Source organism: Paramormyrops kingsleyae, chromosome 6 (genome assembly GCF_048594095.1).
Source record: "Paramormyrops kingsleyae isolate MSU_618 chromosome 6, PKINGS_0.4, whole genome shotgun sequence".
NCBI classification, from domain to species: Eukaryota; Metazoa; Chordata; class Actinopteri; order Osteoglossiformes; family Mormyridae; genus Paramormyrops; species Paramormyrops kingsleyae.
Window position 1 is genome coordinate 35,249,807 of NC_132802.1, and position 19,139 is coordinate 35,268,945.

The window sequence follows — 19,139 nt, forward strand, 5'->3', positions numbered from 1 at the left end:
GCTGAATTTGATCTAGCAAAACCAAGGAGTAATGAAATCTCCAGTCTGATTAAATGGTATTAAATACAGGCAGTCCCGAGTTAAGAACGACCAACTTACGGACAACTTGTACTTACAAACGGACTGCTGTAAAGCCTATTATATTCGGCACACACACACACATACTTATTATATTAAATTCAGGTTAAAGGCAATGGTATGTAATAACGAATGCACGCTCGTGAAAACATTGCGCGGCTTCGGCAGTTTTGTGAGCTTGTGGTACAGTATAGTACAGTATAGTACAGTAATTTGACTTGACAGACTTGGGGAATGGATCTTGTTCATATCCTGGGCACTGTTTGTATTATTATTTGCTTATTAGCAGTCCTTACCTCTGGTAAGTTACAGACCTTGATGTTTTGTACCGTTTTTCTACTGGTTATTTGTTACTCGAACACTTAGGTTAAGTACCATGCTGAAGGGCAACAGCAGACCCTCCCCCCCATCCCCATCCCCAGGGACAGAAACCGGCAGAGCTTCATCACAGGTCTCACTCCCAGAGCAGTAACCTATCTACTGCCCTCCATGAGAAAGCTATGGAGGACAACCAACAAATCATAGCAAAACAGAGACACTCCTGGATACACGGCAACTGGGTCAAAATGAATCTCGTAACTTCCAGCTGTACCCAGAATCAGTAAGGGGGCAGTAAGGGCCCACAGGTCAAAGTTGGAGCTGCCTTCTCCAGTTATTGACCAAGAAGACCTAAAACCAGGTCATCGACCTGTCAGTAGACCATACAGCGGCATTTTTTATGAGGTTAACGTAGACTGACTTAGTATCACATGCACAAAATTACCATCCACCCATCTAAAATTTACAGCAGAAAACATCAATTCTCAAAAAAGCCAACTACTTAAACCAACAACTGGTGGCCATCAAAGCTGATTTTCACATTCACAAGTGACACGCAACTGCCATGCTTGAAGTCGCAAAATTAACCTCGTATGTGACATAATCTGCCCTCACCTGCATCATCAGGCAGCCTATCAGAGCAAACTCTCGGCAACAATGTTAGCTAATAAACAACAATAGAAGCAACCACAGTAATAGCAATCAATACACATTTTCTGTCATCTACAATTGGCAGCAGGAACTGCTTACGTCATGTAGCCCTGTGCCTTGAGGACTCCTTAATACATCCCAGGAAGTTATATTGACAGTCGATCACCCTGCTCACTCCATCAATAAATGAGCAATAAAACAAAAAGGAAGCAATTAAAGATGCTGCTCTTTAAATATTCTAAAGGAGTAATGCAGCTATATACCACTATAGGTATTTGTTTTATCAAACATCAGCAGAACTATGTTGGGATATTAGATACTAGCCTTCAACCTTGATGAAGTCCAGAAGCAGTACACGTCCAGCGTGAGATGTGGCACGTTTCCCGAAATCAACACCAAGCAAGCCTCCACCGGACCTGCCAAAGTCCCTAATGTGGAATGCTAGAATCACGCCTGTGAATGCTGTTTGCAAACAGAGGTAGTTTGCAAGGACAATGGGCACATTTATTCAAATATGCTTTTAATAAACATGTTAAAAACCATGACTAGCATGACTAGTAAATAAATGTATGTAATACACAGTTTTATACAAAATGTGCACAATCCTTTGTAATAAAATACTTAGTGTGATAATCACAACTGTTGGTAGTGTAATTTTAAAGGGCCATAAACACAATTTCTTCTGCTCTTTGACATAATTGAAAAATGGAGCGAATGAGCTTGACAGGTCAGGGAAAATACACAACTTGCACATCTTAAGAAACGAAAATATGTACCCAGTGAAAACAAGCCAATGCGGCAGATGTACAGTATCAGTGAAGACCTCGTTCTAAATAAAAAGCTGATTCAGGCGACCTCATAATTGAGGTGAAGGGGATGCGAGCATCCCTCCCCGCGATGAGCCCGCGAAGTCCCCCGTTAATCGCTCAAGCTCAGCCAGCGGGAAACGGCGTGTGTCGGGAGGACAGCAACTTGCTGGGCTGGCGGAACTATTTCGGGTCCACTATCCTCCCACGCCTCACTGCAGAGTCCCCCAATCCTCCCCCCATGAATACTTCAGTGACAGATTCAACTAAAATGCAACTGATATATAATTGAAGAGGCAGAGGCCTCTCGTTGGTTTTGCTGGGGGCAGAAAGCAACCCAGTGGAACAGAGAAAAAGTAATCAAGCACAAGACGTCCAGCAGAAAAACTGGCAGCTTAAGTCGGTTCAAATACAGCTGACATTCTACTAATCTTCTAGGTTTTTAATTCATATTTACTTGTCTAAGGAAAGTTTACCTAATAGGAGTCATGTCATTCCAATAAGTAACAAAATAGTATTTTCAAATTTGGTTTTAATTTAATTGTTAAGTTTAACCTCCTGCTTAACTGAAGGCACCTGGACACACACACATACTGATTCATACATACACACACACACACGCACATATATATATAATATATAAAATGACTGGTGAAGAAGCAGGACAGACGGCTCAGGATCCCCCCCCATTATTGAGATTCTGTGTGGGGGCCAGGTGTCGGTAACACACAGACTGTGGGGGGGCTGATGGTGAAACAGGGGAAGGTGCTCAAGCGTATCAGTCCCCTGTAGGGATTCAACACAATGTCCCAGGAGCTGGGGCCCCAGCAGAGGCCAACCGGCAGCTGAGGGGACAGTCTCACTAGAGCTAGCTGGTCCTCACACGGTCCGCACGGCCATGTGACCCGTCTCAGCAAACTGAACGATGACGGCCCCACCTATGCTTCTAGCGCTCCTTATAGGCTGGGACTTGGGGGTGGAAAGTTAGGGGCACCAGCCATGCCATTTCCCCCCCAGGATGCCATGTCCCTTTGCTTTCCTTTTGGGTTGTGATGAAGTGCTGTCCACTCTTGGGGTGCTGAAACGGTGGGACCCCCATGTGAGCCGACACAGTGCTGATGTTCCCGTGGCCATTCATTACAATGCATACACACACACACACACACATTCATATATACATGAACGGTGTTACAGGTGGAATTCAAATCCTGCGTCCTGTGTGGATGGAGTTTGCATGTTCTCCACGTATGTTGCATGGGTCTCCTCTGGATACTGCAGCTTCCTACTGCAGTCCAAATGCAGCAAAACTGACTGTTCTAAGCTGCCCACTGTGTGTAGGTGCCGTTTGATGGAATAGCATCATATCCTGCGTGAGCTCAGGGCCATCAACCCAGTGCTGCCTGGGAGATCCTGCTGCCCCCAGCACCCTGACCACGGTGATGGACAGGGGTGTCGGCACTGAGATCAGAAAAATACTGATGCTTATCACTCTTTCCTAAACATAAACTCCTGGTTCTCCAGAATACAGTCTCTTTGGGTGCTATGAACATTAATTGGTGATGATAAAATATTAAAATACTTATGAAAACTTCCGTCAAAAGTTAGACTGACTCTTGGCCAATTTCACCCATAAGAAAGACTGGTCTCCAAGAATAAGCAATTATAACATTAACCTTTAACGGTAGCTTGGCATTCTTAAAGGGTAACAGGGCCACTACAGCTCTCTACGTGCATCTAAACGGAACTATTTATGGTAGCCGAGACCAAGATAATGACTGTGCTATGCCATAAATACTTCAGACTAGACTGTCAGACAATAAGATGTCAGTGTACTTGCTGTCAATTTACTTAATTTTATTACCCATTGTCTTTAACATAAGTTTGCAAAGGTAGTATATCTTGTAGCAAACCCCAGATACTGTGATTAATAACAAAGGAGTAATTGATGACTAGTATATATTCATCACTTGAATTGGTTACTTTATTAAGGCCATCAGTATGAAAGCAGTCAGAAAGCAGTCTGAGCTCTCAGGTAGGATGATTAATAGAGCCACCCTCAAGTCCATCACACAAGGAACACAGTGATCACATCCGTTTGGGTGAAATTGATCACCATAAGCGGATGATCATTACAAACGATTTTTTCCTTTTTCTTTATGTCTCAGGCGGATTACCACATCTATAAATTACATATATCAGAGCAAACTCTCAACAATAGTGTTAAGTAATAAACAACAACAGAAACAACCACAGTTTAAGGTAATAAAATGGACAGTGTTGCTATTTACTGAATTTTATTGAGTCTTTAAAAATACTGTACATCTGCTTCAAAGGCTTTTAAAATTACAGTACTGTACAAATTAAATTACTGAACTGTGTATAATTCAAATGAATAATAAATACAGTGCAATATTTTATATAAAATATAGCTGATTGTAGTTTAGCTGCTGCATCTCATTGGCTCGTTTTTGGCAGGTTATCATAAGCTTTGATGATTCCATATTTATCATTATTTTCTGTGCACGCAGCATTAGCCTCAGGTAGCTAACCAAAAGCAGACAGGTTACCACAAGGCAAAGTAGGGAGATCAAAATAAAACAAAACAAAATAATAACAATAAAAAAACAAGAATTACCGTAGTTTTAATTTCTTCCAGATGTTGTCATTGTAAAAGGCCCAAAATGAACACTGTAAGCGGACTACTTTATGATTTTAAGCAAATTACTTAAACAGTATTTGTACAGGAATGATTCTGTCTCAAGCTTTGTGATCCATATAAGCGGTTGATCAATATAACCGTGACCATATAAGCAGTTTCCACTGTATGTGAATGTCAGGTTGCTTCAACATCCAGTTAATGCTTTATCTAGGACCTCCAGAGTTAGACTCCAAAATCCAACTTGTACTTGTGTATACACACAAAATATAATGTTGTAATTTTGTATGTAAAGGCTGCCTACAAAGTTCTCTTGATCTTTGTTGCGTTTCCCAAAACCATCGTTGCTAACTATGTTAGCAACTTCCGTCTTTCGAACTATGTAAGTACGACGCAGGTGTTTCCGGAAACCATAGTTCGAACTACAGAGGTAACGATAGTGCGGACTTACGTACTGTAGTACGATGCAAGTCAGCCACTAAAATTCTGTAAGCGACAACGTCCGACCAGGAATTTGTAAGTGGTCGTAGTGTGACTGGAACACAATGAACGGCAATCATTCCTATTTTTCATATTATTGTATTATCGGTGTTATGTGACTGACACAGTAAATTGATGACTTATTTTATATATATATGTGTGTGTGTGTGTGTTTTTGTGTGATTATTTTATATTATATTACACAGTTCACGAGTTTTTGTACGCGACCGGCTGTGAAAGTGGTTTGTTAGTTGTTGCGCACGACTCGCCGTGAGTCTGACCAATCAGCGCTGGAACCATTGTAGTTCGAACTACGGAAGTCCCAACTAACTAACGTGGTTCGAACTCCTGTGGTACGACGGTTTTGGGAAACAGTCGTACTTCGGATGTTGGTTAGTTTGAACTACCATAGTGCGATGCATCGTTAATGCTAACTTATGTCGTTGTTTGGGAAACGCACCCCTGATTGGTTTAACGCATCACTAATCAATTGCCTACACGCATACCTATCTATGAATGTAACAGACACACACTTCTGGCATTATCCCTCCATTTGATAAAACTGATTATATATAAATAGGTCTTTAGTGGGGTGAAGAGTTCTTCAGCAAGGCATACCTTAAAACCAGTGCACTGACAGAAAAAAGTACCAGTTTGTTCGTTCGAGGGTATAATTACTTATCACTGGGGCTGTACCCTCAATGGTCTGCAAATTGTACAATTAGCTGTAGATAAATGTACCATTTAATTTACAGAAAAATGAACATTTTTGTACCATTGGGGGTACATTAATATGGTTTGTACCTTGGAGTACAAAATTATGCCAGGGCTGTACCCTTTTGTTCTGACGGTGTGAGATTACATTGCAGTATTCATATATATATATATATACTCATGTATGAACAGACATACGCATGCATGTAAAACAAGTCACCAGTTAACCTGCTACTTCAGTTGCGAGAACTGTGAATGCAGAGTAATCTCTATTCAGTTAAATTGTCTGTCACTTTTTTTCATAGAAAAAAAAGAATGACTCCTAATGCACAATCACATCTTATAATCTAACAAAAGCCTTGCCAATATATTATGCAGTGCATCCACCATATCAAATAAATTAAATCAATGTCAGATTTGATGAAATTTGTTCTCTAATGTGTAAAAAGCTGTAATCGTGGCTCAAGTGGATAGACAAAACAAAAACCATTAGTATACAAGAAAATGTATCCTGCACAATGCTTATCTGTCTCATTTGAAATTCTACTAACAGTATATAGCTGTCAAACATTTGTCATACATTTTATAGATTTTTTGTGTAATTTTTTTTAAGTTGAGTGTTTGTTGGATTGCAGTGACTGCGAGATGAGTGACTGAGGTGTACATTAGGAGTAGTTATTGGATTGCAGAAATTTAAAATATACTCTGATATCTGAGTTTTTTAAAGCGTTCATATAATTGTTCTGTTATCCTAATTATTTTAAACCTTAGCCAAAGTCCATAAAAAACCCTAAAGATTCAATAGTTGCCCTGCAGTTTGATGGAGAGATTGATTTTGATTCTACCTTTTGAATGTGCATATAAATATCTATCTATCTTGTCAGGGTCATGTAGAGCCAATCCCAGACAGTATAGGGAACAAGGCTGGTGCACACCCTGGATGGGATGCCACTCTATCAGAGGGCAGATACAGAAACATGCTGATTAGTCTGAGTGTATGTCTCTGGACTGTGGAAACTTGGAATGTGGAGGAAACGCATAGAACACAGGGAGAACATGCAAACGGAGGCAAGATTCAAACCCTAACCCTAGAAAAGGGAGGCAGCAGCACTATGCAGTGAGCCATGCTAATATACATATAACAGGTCTCACATACACTAATAATGAACCCTGGGAAAAACTAAAAACAGAATAAGCTGAATTCCAAAGAAACAGAACAGGTTCATTCAGCTAAAACTACTTAGCACAGTATTATAAAACACTTCTAATCACATGAAACAGAAAACATACTAAGGTCTAAAACCAAAACAAAATAGATGTTAGCATACATCACACACTTTTTCTATTATTAGTAGAATAAATGAATCATTGATGAATATTGCTTATCATGGATATCATATGAACAAATCAAGCTTTAAAGAAACTGAACACTGATCGATGAATAGTTTCTATATTACTAAGAGTTTTTTTTTGTACAAATAGGGCAAGTAATTTGAAGATCAGCTCTCCCTGGCAAATAGGCCCCAACAACGTAAATTAGCTCATGACCCCTCTGCAAGCGCTCTACAGTAACGTCTACTGTCATCAGGGTGCCTACATGTGTGTGGGTGGAATCGAGCGAATAGCAATCTCTCACATGCATGGTACATGCCTGATGAATAACACACAGTACATTGGAGTGTATTAGACTTTTACTGCACCAAGGGCAAACCGGTGAGAACTTGCATAACAGGTCACTGCAAAATACTGTAAAAATTGGACAATATATTACTACGATGACAGTCAATAAGTAATGAGAGTTTGATTTTTATCTTTGGCCATATTTAGTCATAGAAGACCCCCTGAAAGCAAATCGCAAGGGGAACTCACCAACACATGATGTGATCCTACACATAGTTAGGCCGGTCGTCCCATGCCTGAGTGTAAAGGAGGTGTGGACCCAGGTCAGTTACCGGCAACCCATAGGGCGACACAGGTAGCTGCCTGGGGCACCATCTTCTGACTTCTGACTTGGCAAACTGCCACCACTACCCCCACGCCCACACCCCTGGCACAAGGAGTGTGCTGCATACAGTGCCCCATTCAAAACAAAGTGAAACTGGGCACTGAAGTTTGCTGGGGAGGGAGATGCCGGCAGTGAAACTCGCCTAGAGCTCTACATGGGCTTTGTCTGGCACTGACCGGTAGAGTGTGCCGTTATCCATAGCTATCGAGACGTCCTGAACGGCGTCTGATGACAAATGGCTGGGAACCAGGATAGTCATCAGAATTGTTCACATTTATCACTTTCGAGCTGGTAATAGAATACAAGCCTAGGAATCATAGGCGGTGAGCAGCCCTCTGTCGGCTTATCGTCGAGGCATATGCATTTTAGTGGCAGTGAATAACTGGACGGGGCTTTGCAGGAGCTATTCGTTTTGCCATATCACCATCGGTTCGTTGCGTTTTGTCACTGTTAGCCCCACTGCACCAAAATGCTCAAGAAGCCAGATTCGGAACAGATGTACTTTGGACATACATACACGCAGGAAGCAAATGAACTCTAATGATTTAGTTGCATGAGGATGCATGATGAGAACAAGCCTTAAATATCACCTAGGTGTCATACACAGTTAGACTGGCACCTTCCTCACTGCCTTGTGTCCCTCACAGCAACATCAAAGTCAAAGAAATACGTAATAATGCCTCTTCCTTACTGTAAGTCCTGGCAATGGACTTTCCTTTTAACAAAGACAGGCTGCATTGGCTTGGCAGACTCTCTAACATATAGCTCACATTATTGGCTCTTACTTAATCCATTTTTGAGACTTGATCACGCCACCTTATGATCTGGCCAATTGTATGATGCAGTCAATTATAGCTAAACTGATACATACAGACCTCCCAATTATGGCTGAGAATGTGAAATTGCATCCATCTGTTCAATGTAACCTACAGTGTTATTTATATGCAATGCAGTCTGCTACATAATATTTCATCAATGACATATGGGAAAAAATAAGGACAATCATAACTATTTATAGGCAATTCTCTGTTCCAGTGCTCTATACTGAATCCCAGTCATGTAAGACTGGAAAAACATCCAGATTAGGTCACTTAGGTCAATTCTACAGGCTAGCCTTAGTTAACAATATTAGAATGTGCAACTTCAATAGGTCAGCATTGGTTGCATATAGTTCTAATATAATATGTATTTCCGTGATGATGACAATGATGATAATATCGATGTGCAAATCTGTCACAACTTAAACGGCAATTGATTCATTAACCTAACTCTGAATTTACAGTAAAGTAAATCAGACAGCGACATTTCATAATCCTGTTCAAAGTCCTCTCCTTGACTCTGTGAATCAATATTAACAGCTATTAAGTTTTTCAGTACAGCTAAATCTAATATTCTGTCATCATGATGACAATAATACATGCTCATTGTGAATGGCAAATCCTAACTGGGAGTTAATTGTTAATACTGCACTGGTATAATCAGGGATGGGTTTGTTCTTTCTGGGCCCCCACTCAAAAAGTCACGCTGGGGTCTCCTGTCCCTCCTAGTGCAGTGACTCTTTGTGGCCAACAGGGGGCCAAATCTCAGGGGCCGCACAGAAATGCTTAGTTTGAACGCTCGCTGGATATAATCAAGGGGTTTCTCGAGGAATTTGTTTCACTACTGTTACGAGGGTCAATTTCACAGGTCTCACTCCTACCACCTAGTGTTGTATTGGCAGAATTACAGAGCGATGCATATCGAAATCTCTTCAGAAGAGGATAATATTAAACTTTCTTGGTTTACATGCATGTTTAAAACTATTTTTGTGTCCTTGGAGAACAGTTTAAAAATAACATACTAAAATAATAAAATAATTTAGTTTCCCCTGCTTAATTAATGCCTTTTAGTGCTATGGAATTAGCTCGCTCAAACATGTTACCCGGTGGTGTCCTGGAAGAGCATAGCTTCCTATATTACTAGGAATCTCATTTTGCTACACATGCTCTGTAACAGTATGGAACAGTGGGCTTTACTGTCGCCTCACACCTCCATTGTTGAGAGTTATGTGGAATTTGATTTGGGGGATTTATTAATGATTAAACGAAGTGATTGCGTGTGTGCATACCACCGCCACACATGCTTGTATGCATATTGTACAATAAGCAGCAATGGCAAACAGTTTTCTCCTACCCAATCTTGCTCAGCAGGAGACAAACAGGTGAGAGCAAGCTTGGGTCAGAGCACAGGGTCAGCTGGCATGCAGCAGCCTAGAGCAGGTGCTAAGGGTCTCATGCAAGGACCCACCCTACCAGCCCTGGGCTTCAAACCAGCAATCTTCCGGTGAAAGGCAGAGAGTTCTCAATGCTGAGTCATACGCCACCCCCCCCCAAAGTGTCTGTTTTTCTTTTTCTTTACAGATGTTGTTACACTTTCTGTTTAATAGGGTTTGCAGTTATGTTAATTAAATATCACATGCATCACAACACATGCACATGTGGAAAATATTCTTGCTCCAAAATGACAGAAAAAGAAATTCAAGTGAAAATCTTGCAAGGTAAATGATTAAAATACAGTGCATTCCAAGAGTGTTTTAATATATATTTTATGGAATTATTTTAACATAGCAGCCAAGCTACGAAAAGGAAAAATGAGCATATCTGTCATATAAATTCCATGCAGCGGTGTTCTGTGATGTTCTCCTGTATGTGAAGTTCCATGCAGCGGTGTTCTGTGATGTTCTCCTGTATGTGAAGTTCCATGCAGCGGTGTTCTGTGATGTTTTCCTGTATATGAAGTTCCATGCAGCGGTGTTCTGTGATGTTCTCCTGTATGTGAAGTTCCATGCAGCGGTGTTCTGTGATGTTTTCCTGTATATGAAGTTCCATGCAGCGGTGTTCTGTGATGTTCTCCTGTATGTGAAGTTCCATGCAGCGGTGTTCTGTGATGTTTTCCTGTATATGAAGTTCCATGCAGCGATGTTCTGTGATGTTCTCCTGTATATGAAGTTCCATGCAGCGGTGTTCTGTGACATTCAGCTGTATGTTTAATTTAATGCAGTAGTTTTTTGTGATGTGTTCTCCTGTGTGTGAAGTTCCATGTGTTGGTGTCATGATCTATTTTTCCAAATGTTACAGGTATGCATTATTCTATTATTTTAGGTCCGCCTGTACACTTTCATTTCCAAGTTAGATAAGTAATTTCCTCAAAGGCTTTCACATCTTTTCAGAGGGTTTCAGCCATCACAGCTAATAACTGGAATTCCCATTTTAATTTTTTTTTCCTCTCGGAGAAAGTAGAAATGGTGAGGAGTCAAATGGCCCGGAACGAAAGCGTGGACAAATCAATTTGCCACAACAGCCAAGAGGTGAAGAAGGGGCACTGGCTCCACCAGGGTCCCCTCTGCGCCCCAGGCCAAGCTTATAACAATCATGAAGGCAAAATACAGCTGAATTCATTTTCCTCCATCTACATTTCATTTGCCCATGCCCCCAAGTCCCCCTCCCCTTCTCCGCAGAAGCAGCAGCTGCATACTCTTGTGATTTGATCATCCCTGCACACTGAACATTACTACCTTTCAAGATTTTGTCATCAGAGATTGATTTCCAGTTATCCTGTTAATGATTTTGGCTTTGATTCAAAATTAAATTCAATGTCAGTGAAGGGGTTCATGTAAATCTATACCATTCTACCATTAAACTTCTTCATTAAATATGTTTATTCATCTAACTCCACTGAAAAAAACAAACAAAAACAAACCAATGATATGACTGATGATGATATGAAGATTCCTCTTGAGCAAACTTAAAACGAAGGAAGTTATAAAAATCTCAAATACCACATTAATGGGTTTTTTTTTTTAAAAAAAAAAAAAAAAAAGCTGTTTCTCACAAGAAAAAATACAAGTTTAATATTTTACTCGAAGGGATTTTTTTTTCGATAAAATTCAAAATGGAGAATGACACAATATGGCGAACACTAGGTGTACTTCACTAGGCTTTCTTCACTAGATTAAAAAAATACATTATACATTTTTGCATGATTTCTATCTGAAAAATTACGCATGTTACTACACTTGCTTTTATACAACTGAAAATCACACAAAAAAAATACATCTGTTCACCATCATACTCTTTTTTGTTAATTTTGTGGCATCTTAATGTTTACTTGAATTTCATCTAAAATATTTAATATCAGAAAACTGAAAAGGCATCAATAAAACATCCAATTTTTACACTGTACGTGCCGCAGGAATTTAATTGTGAAACAAAGCTATTAATGGTCATATTTTTATAGATATTTTATATGACAAATTCCAACAGTAAAAACTAATTTTGAGAATGACTTTACACCACCAAATTGTCAGTATTTGTAGTTTCTCTGGGGAAAAGAGTTATAGATGATGATGGTGTGTGGAGGTGGGGTGGTGGTTGCCCAGCACAGCAAACAGCCTAAGCCTGTCCTGTCAAACCCAATGGCATGCAACTGACCACACCACTCACTCACACCTCAGAACAGCGGTCAATCAAGCGCAAGCACTCCGCTTCGCCTTGTGAAACGCTTAAGGGAAGATGCCGTCAGTTTTCAGTCGACACATTTCAGCTGAAGGGGGTTCCTGGGGGGTCGTGTTTTTATGCTTTTTATGGCAGCTGGAGAGTAGGGGCATCTGATGAGCCTGTTTGCCAAACGTGAGGCCCAGTGGAGTGGATGCTTTCAGTCAAATAGCCTTCGATATCCCTATCACGTGAATCTTTAGGGTATTTAGAATAATTTCAGGAGTAACAATCATCGAGATACCACTGCAACATCAGTACTGGACTTCCGCTTGTAGAAGTACAGGCTACATTAACACTCAGCTATTCATATAAGTTGCTCATTACAAAGATTTCTGTTTGACCTGAACCAATTTACAGTTATAGGTAAGGGAAGTGCAAATCATGTTATGCATAAAATAAAATATAGAAAAATATACAGTCATTGAAAAAATGGTCTTTCACTCTAACTTTTTAAACAAATCTGCATTATTAAATCCTGGATTAATCATGGTTCTGCTGGCAGAGGCTACGCTGAGCAGTAAGTTCCTTCCAGGTTCAAAATTTCTAAGGCAGGAATACACAAGAATAAGTTGAAGCAGGAGACACTGGGTATGGTAAAGGGCGAAAGTGAGATGACCGTTAACTTATCCGACAATTTCTCATAAATTGTAAGAAGACATCAAGTGACCTTCAAAAGGAATGGGAAACACTAAATGCAGGTGCTAGGACAGTTTGTATCAGGCTTCTAGAAGCAGTCCCATAAAGCAAGGAAGAACCCCTTCATTAATGAGGAACAGAGAAGAGAACCAGGCTGCAGTTTGCAAAATATTATATATATATATATATATTTTTTTTTTTCCTCACAGAAGCATACCCATAAATTGAGAAATGAGTGAAACAAAATATTGTGCTGTGATCTCAGTTTAATACAGCAGCGGAAAAAAATTAAGTTCAAAGCATCTTAAAATATACATGCAGTAACAATCCATCTCCAACTCCTGGCATTCACTAGTGATCAATGATACATGAAATTAACGTCCATGAGAGATGAACAATAGCATACAAACGTACAGGACACCTCCACCATGCACTGTCTCCACATACAGTATTTAGGCTGTTTTGTGTCACACATCTGGTCATTTCAGCCTTCTTGGGACTTGGACATCTGTCAACCGATCTGCAGTGTAAATATCGGCCTGGGTTTGCACTTTAACACATGGCTATTTGCATAAGGACTGAAAATGATGCTATATTGATCGGGGAACGCTTGAGGTTATCACACCACACTCTCTGAAGCTCGCCAATGCTCAGTTTACCATGTCTCTCGTTACTGGCACTTAGGGTTGCGCTCATTTAACCTTGAAATGCGAGAATTTTCTAATACCTTGAGGAAATTGCAATATAAGTTTACAGAAAGGTAGGGGGAGAACAGCTAGCCCTAATTCTCCTTAACGTTATACATGATCACCTGGCAACACGAGCTACAAACACATGCCAAATGCCCCCATTTTGCACACCCCATAAACACACAGCACATTTCAAAATGACACTCAAGATTACAACCACGGAAAACTGCAGCATGTACTCAGATACACTGCAACAATGTGCATTATATTTCAGTTTATTATTATTATTATTATCATCATTATTATTATTAATAATAATAATCATCGTCATTTATATTTTCTCTATGACCCTGTACTGGATCAGTGGTCATGATGGAAAGCTCAGCATGATTATATACACATAAAACATAAATACACTTTTTGTGTGTGCGTGTGTATCCTCTTCCGAAAACCTTCTCCAGACAGATATAAATACCCAGCTCACCCCAATATAATTACTGAAAACAGTCTGACAGAGTGGAAGTTCGTTCAAGAGAGGACAGCATAAGCATTAAAACTTAGGCAACATTTTTGAATAATAAATTTCCAGCAAAAAATGTCTGCGGATGCCTCGTTCACCGGCGTCCAGGACATACAAACAGCGAACAGGCCGGCGGTACGCAGGGCCCGAACGCAGACAGTATAAGCTGATACCTCAGCCACTAAATACACAAGAACAGACAATAAGAAAAAGGCCGTTTTTTGTCTTTTTTTCGTGTAATAGACAATTAAGTGTGAATAATGAAATCAATATGTACTAAGAATATATCGCCATTAAGGGAAGGAGAAATGTAAAGACAAATCCTGGGGTAATCTGAGGATAACGTGCCACTAGTGGCTGTTTACGTTAAATATTATTCCGCCATTTTCTAAATATCTGTTGCAATGTCGCCAAGAGGTTTTGCTTATTTCCCATTCGCACTGGGGCGACATGGTCATTGTTTTAGATATATAATTATAACAATTAAATCAGGCGCTCAGAATGAAGGACAAAAGTGAAATCTCATGTGAACATGAGATTTCACTTTTGTCCTTCATTCTGAGCGCATGAACCACTGCTTCAAGAAAAAATGCATCTACATATTTAAAAGTAATTTGAACATAATTTTCAGCAAATATATGAAAAAGAAATGCGTGCGGTGTTAAATGAAAAACATATAGGCCTAACTGATAAAAATCCACAACCACACAATTATTATTCCTTGAACCGAATACAGCATGTTAGCCACGATAAGAAAACAGAACTGTGTTACATTATATTTTGCGTTTGTGTAGTGAAGAAAATTAATTTCAATTAATACCGAGGTAACTCCAGATTATAGGTGCAAGTAAAACAATGTAAAATATAAATATACACATGGGCCACGCAGTGCTGTGGCTACGACTGCTCTGTGAACCATCAAAAAGGTTATTTTTATAAATAAATAAATAAATAAATAAATAAATAAAAAAGGAATTGTCAAAGAGATTGAACGCAACGCCACCGCGCGCCTGACGGGCACAAATCCTCCTTACATGCGGCGAGCGCGCCGTGTCGGGAACGCGGGACAAAGCGCGCTCACTTATCCGTCATACAGCCGGGCACCGAAGCCGAGCAGAGCGCCTTTCGGCTCGACCTCGCAAACGGAAAGTTCCTGCGAAACGTCAGCGGCCAAATTTTAGTGAAAATTAAGAAAATCTGTGGAACTGTAGTTCTTTTTTAAATTCGTTTTTCATCTATCACATTTTATACTTAACATGAGGTAAGAGCCATTTTAAAACGCGGCCGGCGGAGGCATAATCCACTGATACATCCCAACGGTGTGAATTTAACTGTTCCGTGCACCAGACACATTATGCATTAAAGTCCATTAAATGTGATTTTTTTTTTTTTACACGCACTATAAAACTATCTTCCAGACCATATTACTGTAGCCTATCTCCATATAAAAACACGCATTTTTGTATCTTTGAGGTAAATATTGATGATTCTTTTACTTTACTACAATCTTATATTTCAACGATACGACGAGTTTATCGAAAATTTAAGCAGGGTAATCTGTTTTTTTTTTATTTTGCTGGGGTCAGATTAGCAATTATAAATGACCATGTCCATCTGATTACTCCGCAGAGGACCTACTTAATGGTACTAATCTTCCCTGTCTGCTTGTCACAGATTTTCTTTCTTTTTCCTCATTTAAAAGCAAATCCAGCCACAAGGGGTGCATTATCACAGAACCCTCCCGGGACTGCAGTAGCCAATTAAGTCCATCTGCCAATCAAATGCGTACCGAAAATTAACTCTGACACTGCCATTTCGGAACTAGAACTGCCAGATTTTCTTAGTACAACCCTGCACTCCAGCTGTCCCAGTGTATTACAGATTTAAAAAATAAAAATTAACTCTGTTGTATTTGTGGCCCTTGTTACCCATAATACTTTTAAGTTCGGAACGCAATTTTTTTTATTACTGTGTGGTATTTTCTTTACGTTGAGAGAATAGCAAAGTGCAAAGAGTCTTGTGGGTTTAAGGTTCTAGACTACAGGGGACGCATCCACTTCCTGATTAAGGTTTTTACAGTAAGTTTCCAGCCCCTTCATTTGAATTAAATAGCATGTCCCATTTTTCCTCTAAGTAGAGGTGGGCAGCCAGGGTAAGACGCAGCAGCAAGCTGAGGAGGGAAGATAACCACATTCATTCCCCTTATCTGGAATTATGTAATACATCCAGGCAGAGGGGGCCACATTGGCAGCAAACAGAGGGATTGTGGGACTGTCGTCATGATACACAATTGCACGACATTCCTTTCCCAGCTGCTGTTCCGCACAGAAATGGCAGGGAAGGTGCGCTATGCCCCATCGCAGCGGAACACCTGCACCATATTCCTCTTCTTCAGCTGACCCTGCATTTGCAGTTTTGCATTTAGCTGACCACAATGGCAGCATATTATAAAAAGCATTATCATTATACAGCAAAAGCGGACGTTATTCTCCTACAAATGGTGACACTGGGCCGATCTGGACTGAAAGGCAGAAATAAGAATCTCTCGCAGTATTTTTTCGTAAACTTTGTTAGTCCTCTGCGACGACAATCTGTGGGGCCATATAAGAAAACAAGCCTTAACAATGTATATTTAAACAATATGGCTGTTGCCATTTCTCCTCTAGACAGCAGGGCGATTTGAAACTATTGATGCGAAACTAGGTTATGACTGTTTTCAGTTTCCAAAACCCTGCCATGCGGGGCACTGTGGTGATGAGCAGCCGGATGAAATTATAAACTTCCCCTTCAATCAAATCCATAAGTATAATGTAGAAGTGGTTCATTGCCCTTACCTTCTGCAGCAGTTGTGAACCTGAGTACTTGGCTGAAATGGATTTAATCTCTCCCCCAAAGGCAGAGGCCCACAACTTCACACTGTAAATAACAGTCAGACCAAAAAGGGAAGTATCAATATGCTGGTTCTCAAGGAATTATGTTTACAGTAAGCATAAGACACAAACAGAGGACGTCCGTCCTCACAGTATCACATCGTGAAATGTATAACTATTCACAAAAAAAGTTGACTCAAATTAAATGTATAAGTTTGCCTATAGTACGTTTTTTTTTGTAACATTATGCTATTTAAATGTAGCAGTAGACTACGTGACATGCCCAGATTTTTAGGAAACTGTAGCTTATGATGTGGTCATTTAGCAAAAACGATTTACAGTATTTGGTGATTTTAAAAAACATTGTAAAATGTTTTCATATATATTCGTAAAAGCAAAATAATGGTTTGGAAGTGCGGCAAACCTAAAGCGCATTTTACTCGTACTATAAGCCTGAGTTGTGGTACCTCTTATTATTGCAATTCGAGACAAAACAGTTGAATAACTGATCTAAGCGAACAACTGGCGTAAGATAAACTTATTGCCTGTCTCTAAAGTTGTAACGCATAATATTCATCACTTACACAGACAACGGTATCCCTTGCTGGGACCCATCTACACCGACGACCGTCGTGCCAAGTGTTGTCCACAGCAAGAATAAAAAAGCACAACACGCATGCGAATAGGTGGTGTTCAAATAACGATGCATCTTTGTATATTTCCTTGAGACTAAAGCGCGTTCGAGGATCAAAATCACAGTCCTTGTATGCCGCTTACTGTAGTGCTTCCCAGTATTTAAAAATCCCCAGATACGCCGTACCATTAATAACCATTAATGTCTGTTCATATTTATTATTATTCCCGTGGGTTCAGGTGCAATAAAGATGATGAACCAGTTCGGTAGTTTATTATTTCTCCGCGTCTCCGGGTGGTTATTCTAACCGTCTCATGAGCAGTTATTCTGTATATTGTTCGGAGAGTAATGGTGCTTGTTAGGCGCACACAACTCCTGCAGTAAGTCCGATCAAATTATAGGGATGACCTAGTGCTCCTCAGAATTGCCCTTTCACCGCTAGAAAACGGAGGGTGAGAGATGGCAAATTTGGATACGGCAAGGAGAGTAAACTCGTTAAACCCGGCGACGAATCTTCTCTCTTTCTGCTGATGTTGTTGCTGATGTTACGGATATTGTTCCAGATAGCGATACTTTTCTGGCCAGGTTTAGGACTGCCTTGGGTCCATTTTAGGGTACACTTATCGTATGCTCTTTTCTGCGTCCCCGCGAGATCAAGTCGTACAGCATAGCTGGTTCACTGAAGCAAGAATTACTGGAAAAGTGCTGACGAAAAGCCAGGAAGAAACAGAGGTTGGGTGGCAAAAAGGAAACAGATCGAGCTAACAAAAACGAAGACTCCGAATCCCTCTTTCCGAAAGCGTGCAATAAATGCACTTTGTTGGATGGATGTCAAGTGGGCAGTGGTTATGATGTAGCTTCCACACGGGAGAGCGCACACCCATCCGAGGTCTCCCGACTTCATTCAGCGCAGCGCCGCATGACAGATTAGGTTACACTGCTGGTGTAACCCGCGGAATGAAGTCACTTTTCACCCACAGAAAACAGGAACCATGCGGTGCTGGCGTAGCCAAACTCATAGGTCCTTTCCCCGAAAAAAACGATCCGCTTGTTTCGTCTTCAAAAGCGAAGGTTTATTAATCAGTGTCGAGTTTACGTGCATCTCTCCAGCGACACGCAACTGTGAGCCGTACTGAAAAAATGCCTCCCCTTAACGCCCCCTTTTTTGGCTGTATCATCCACCGATGTATGCTATTTTTATTTTTCAACTGAACTTACTTAAAGGCTCTTTGAATTGAAGGAAATGCAGAATAAGTAAATCAATGCGAACTAAGTGGCTCAAGCACCTAAATAAATTATTAATTGTGAAAAAGTAATGAATGAAAGCGACCATAAGCTAACCGGCTCAGCGCCGGAAATCCATCGCAGAAGGATCTCACGGATGGGGTAGGTGTTTCCCTAGACCCCACTTGATATGCATATTTTAAATCTTGTTTATTTAATTTGTAAAGTTTTTATGCTCTATTCAGTAATGTCATTTTGTGTGGCACACAATAAGATGGCTATGCTCTAACTTTATTGAAATAATTAGTACAATTACGAAAGCA

At 40.2% G+C, this 19,139-nt stretch overlaps 1 protein-coding gene across 2 annotated transcripts in view; it reads right to left on the reverse strand.

Annotated features, from left to right (window-relative positions):
• Positions 1-18,776, reverse strand: part of cacna2d3a (calcium channel, voltage-dependent, alpha 2/delta subunit 3a) — a 163,064-nt gene extending 144,288 nt beyond the window's left edge. Inside the window, exons 1-2 of one of the 2 annotated variants that reach the window (XM_072713125.1) lie at positions 17,543-18,776; positions 16,923-17,004 (exon numbers count right to left, since the gene is read on the reverse strand). In XM_072713125.1, coding sequence (XP_072569226.1) covers positions 16,923-17,004; positions 17,543-17,781 — 321 coding nt within the window. In that variant the 5' untranslated portion in view covers positions 17,782-18,776. The remainder of the gene's footprint in view (positions 1-16,922; positions 17,005-17,542) is intronic. The other variant, XM_072713126.1, reaches the window with a different exon arrangement.
• Positions 18,777-19,139: the final 363 nt, after the last annotated feature.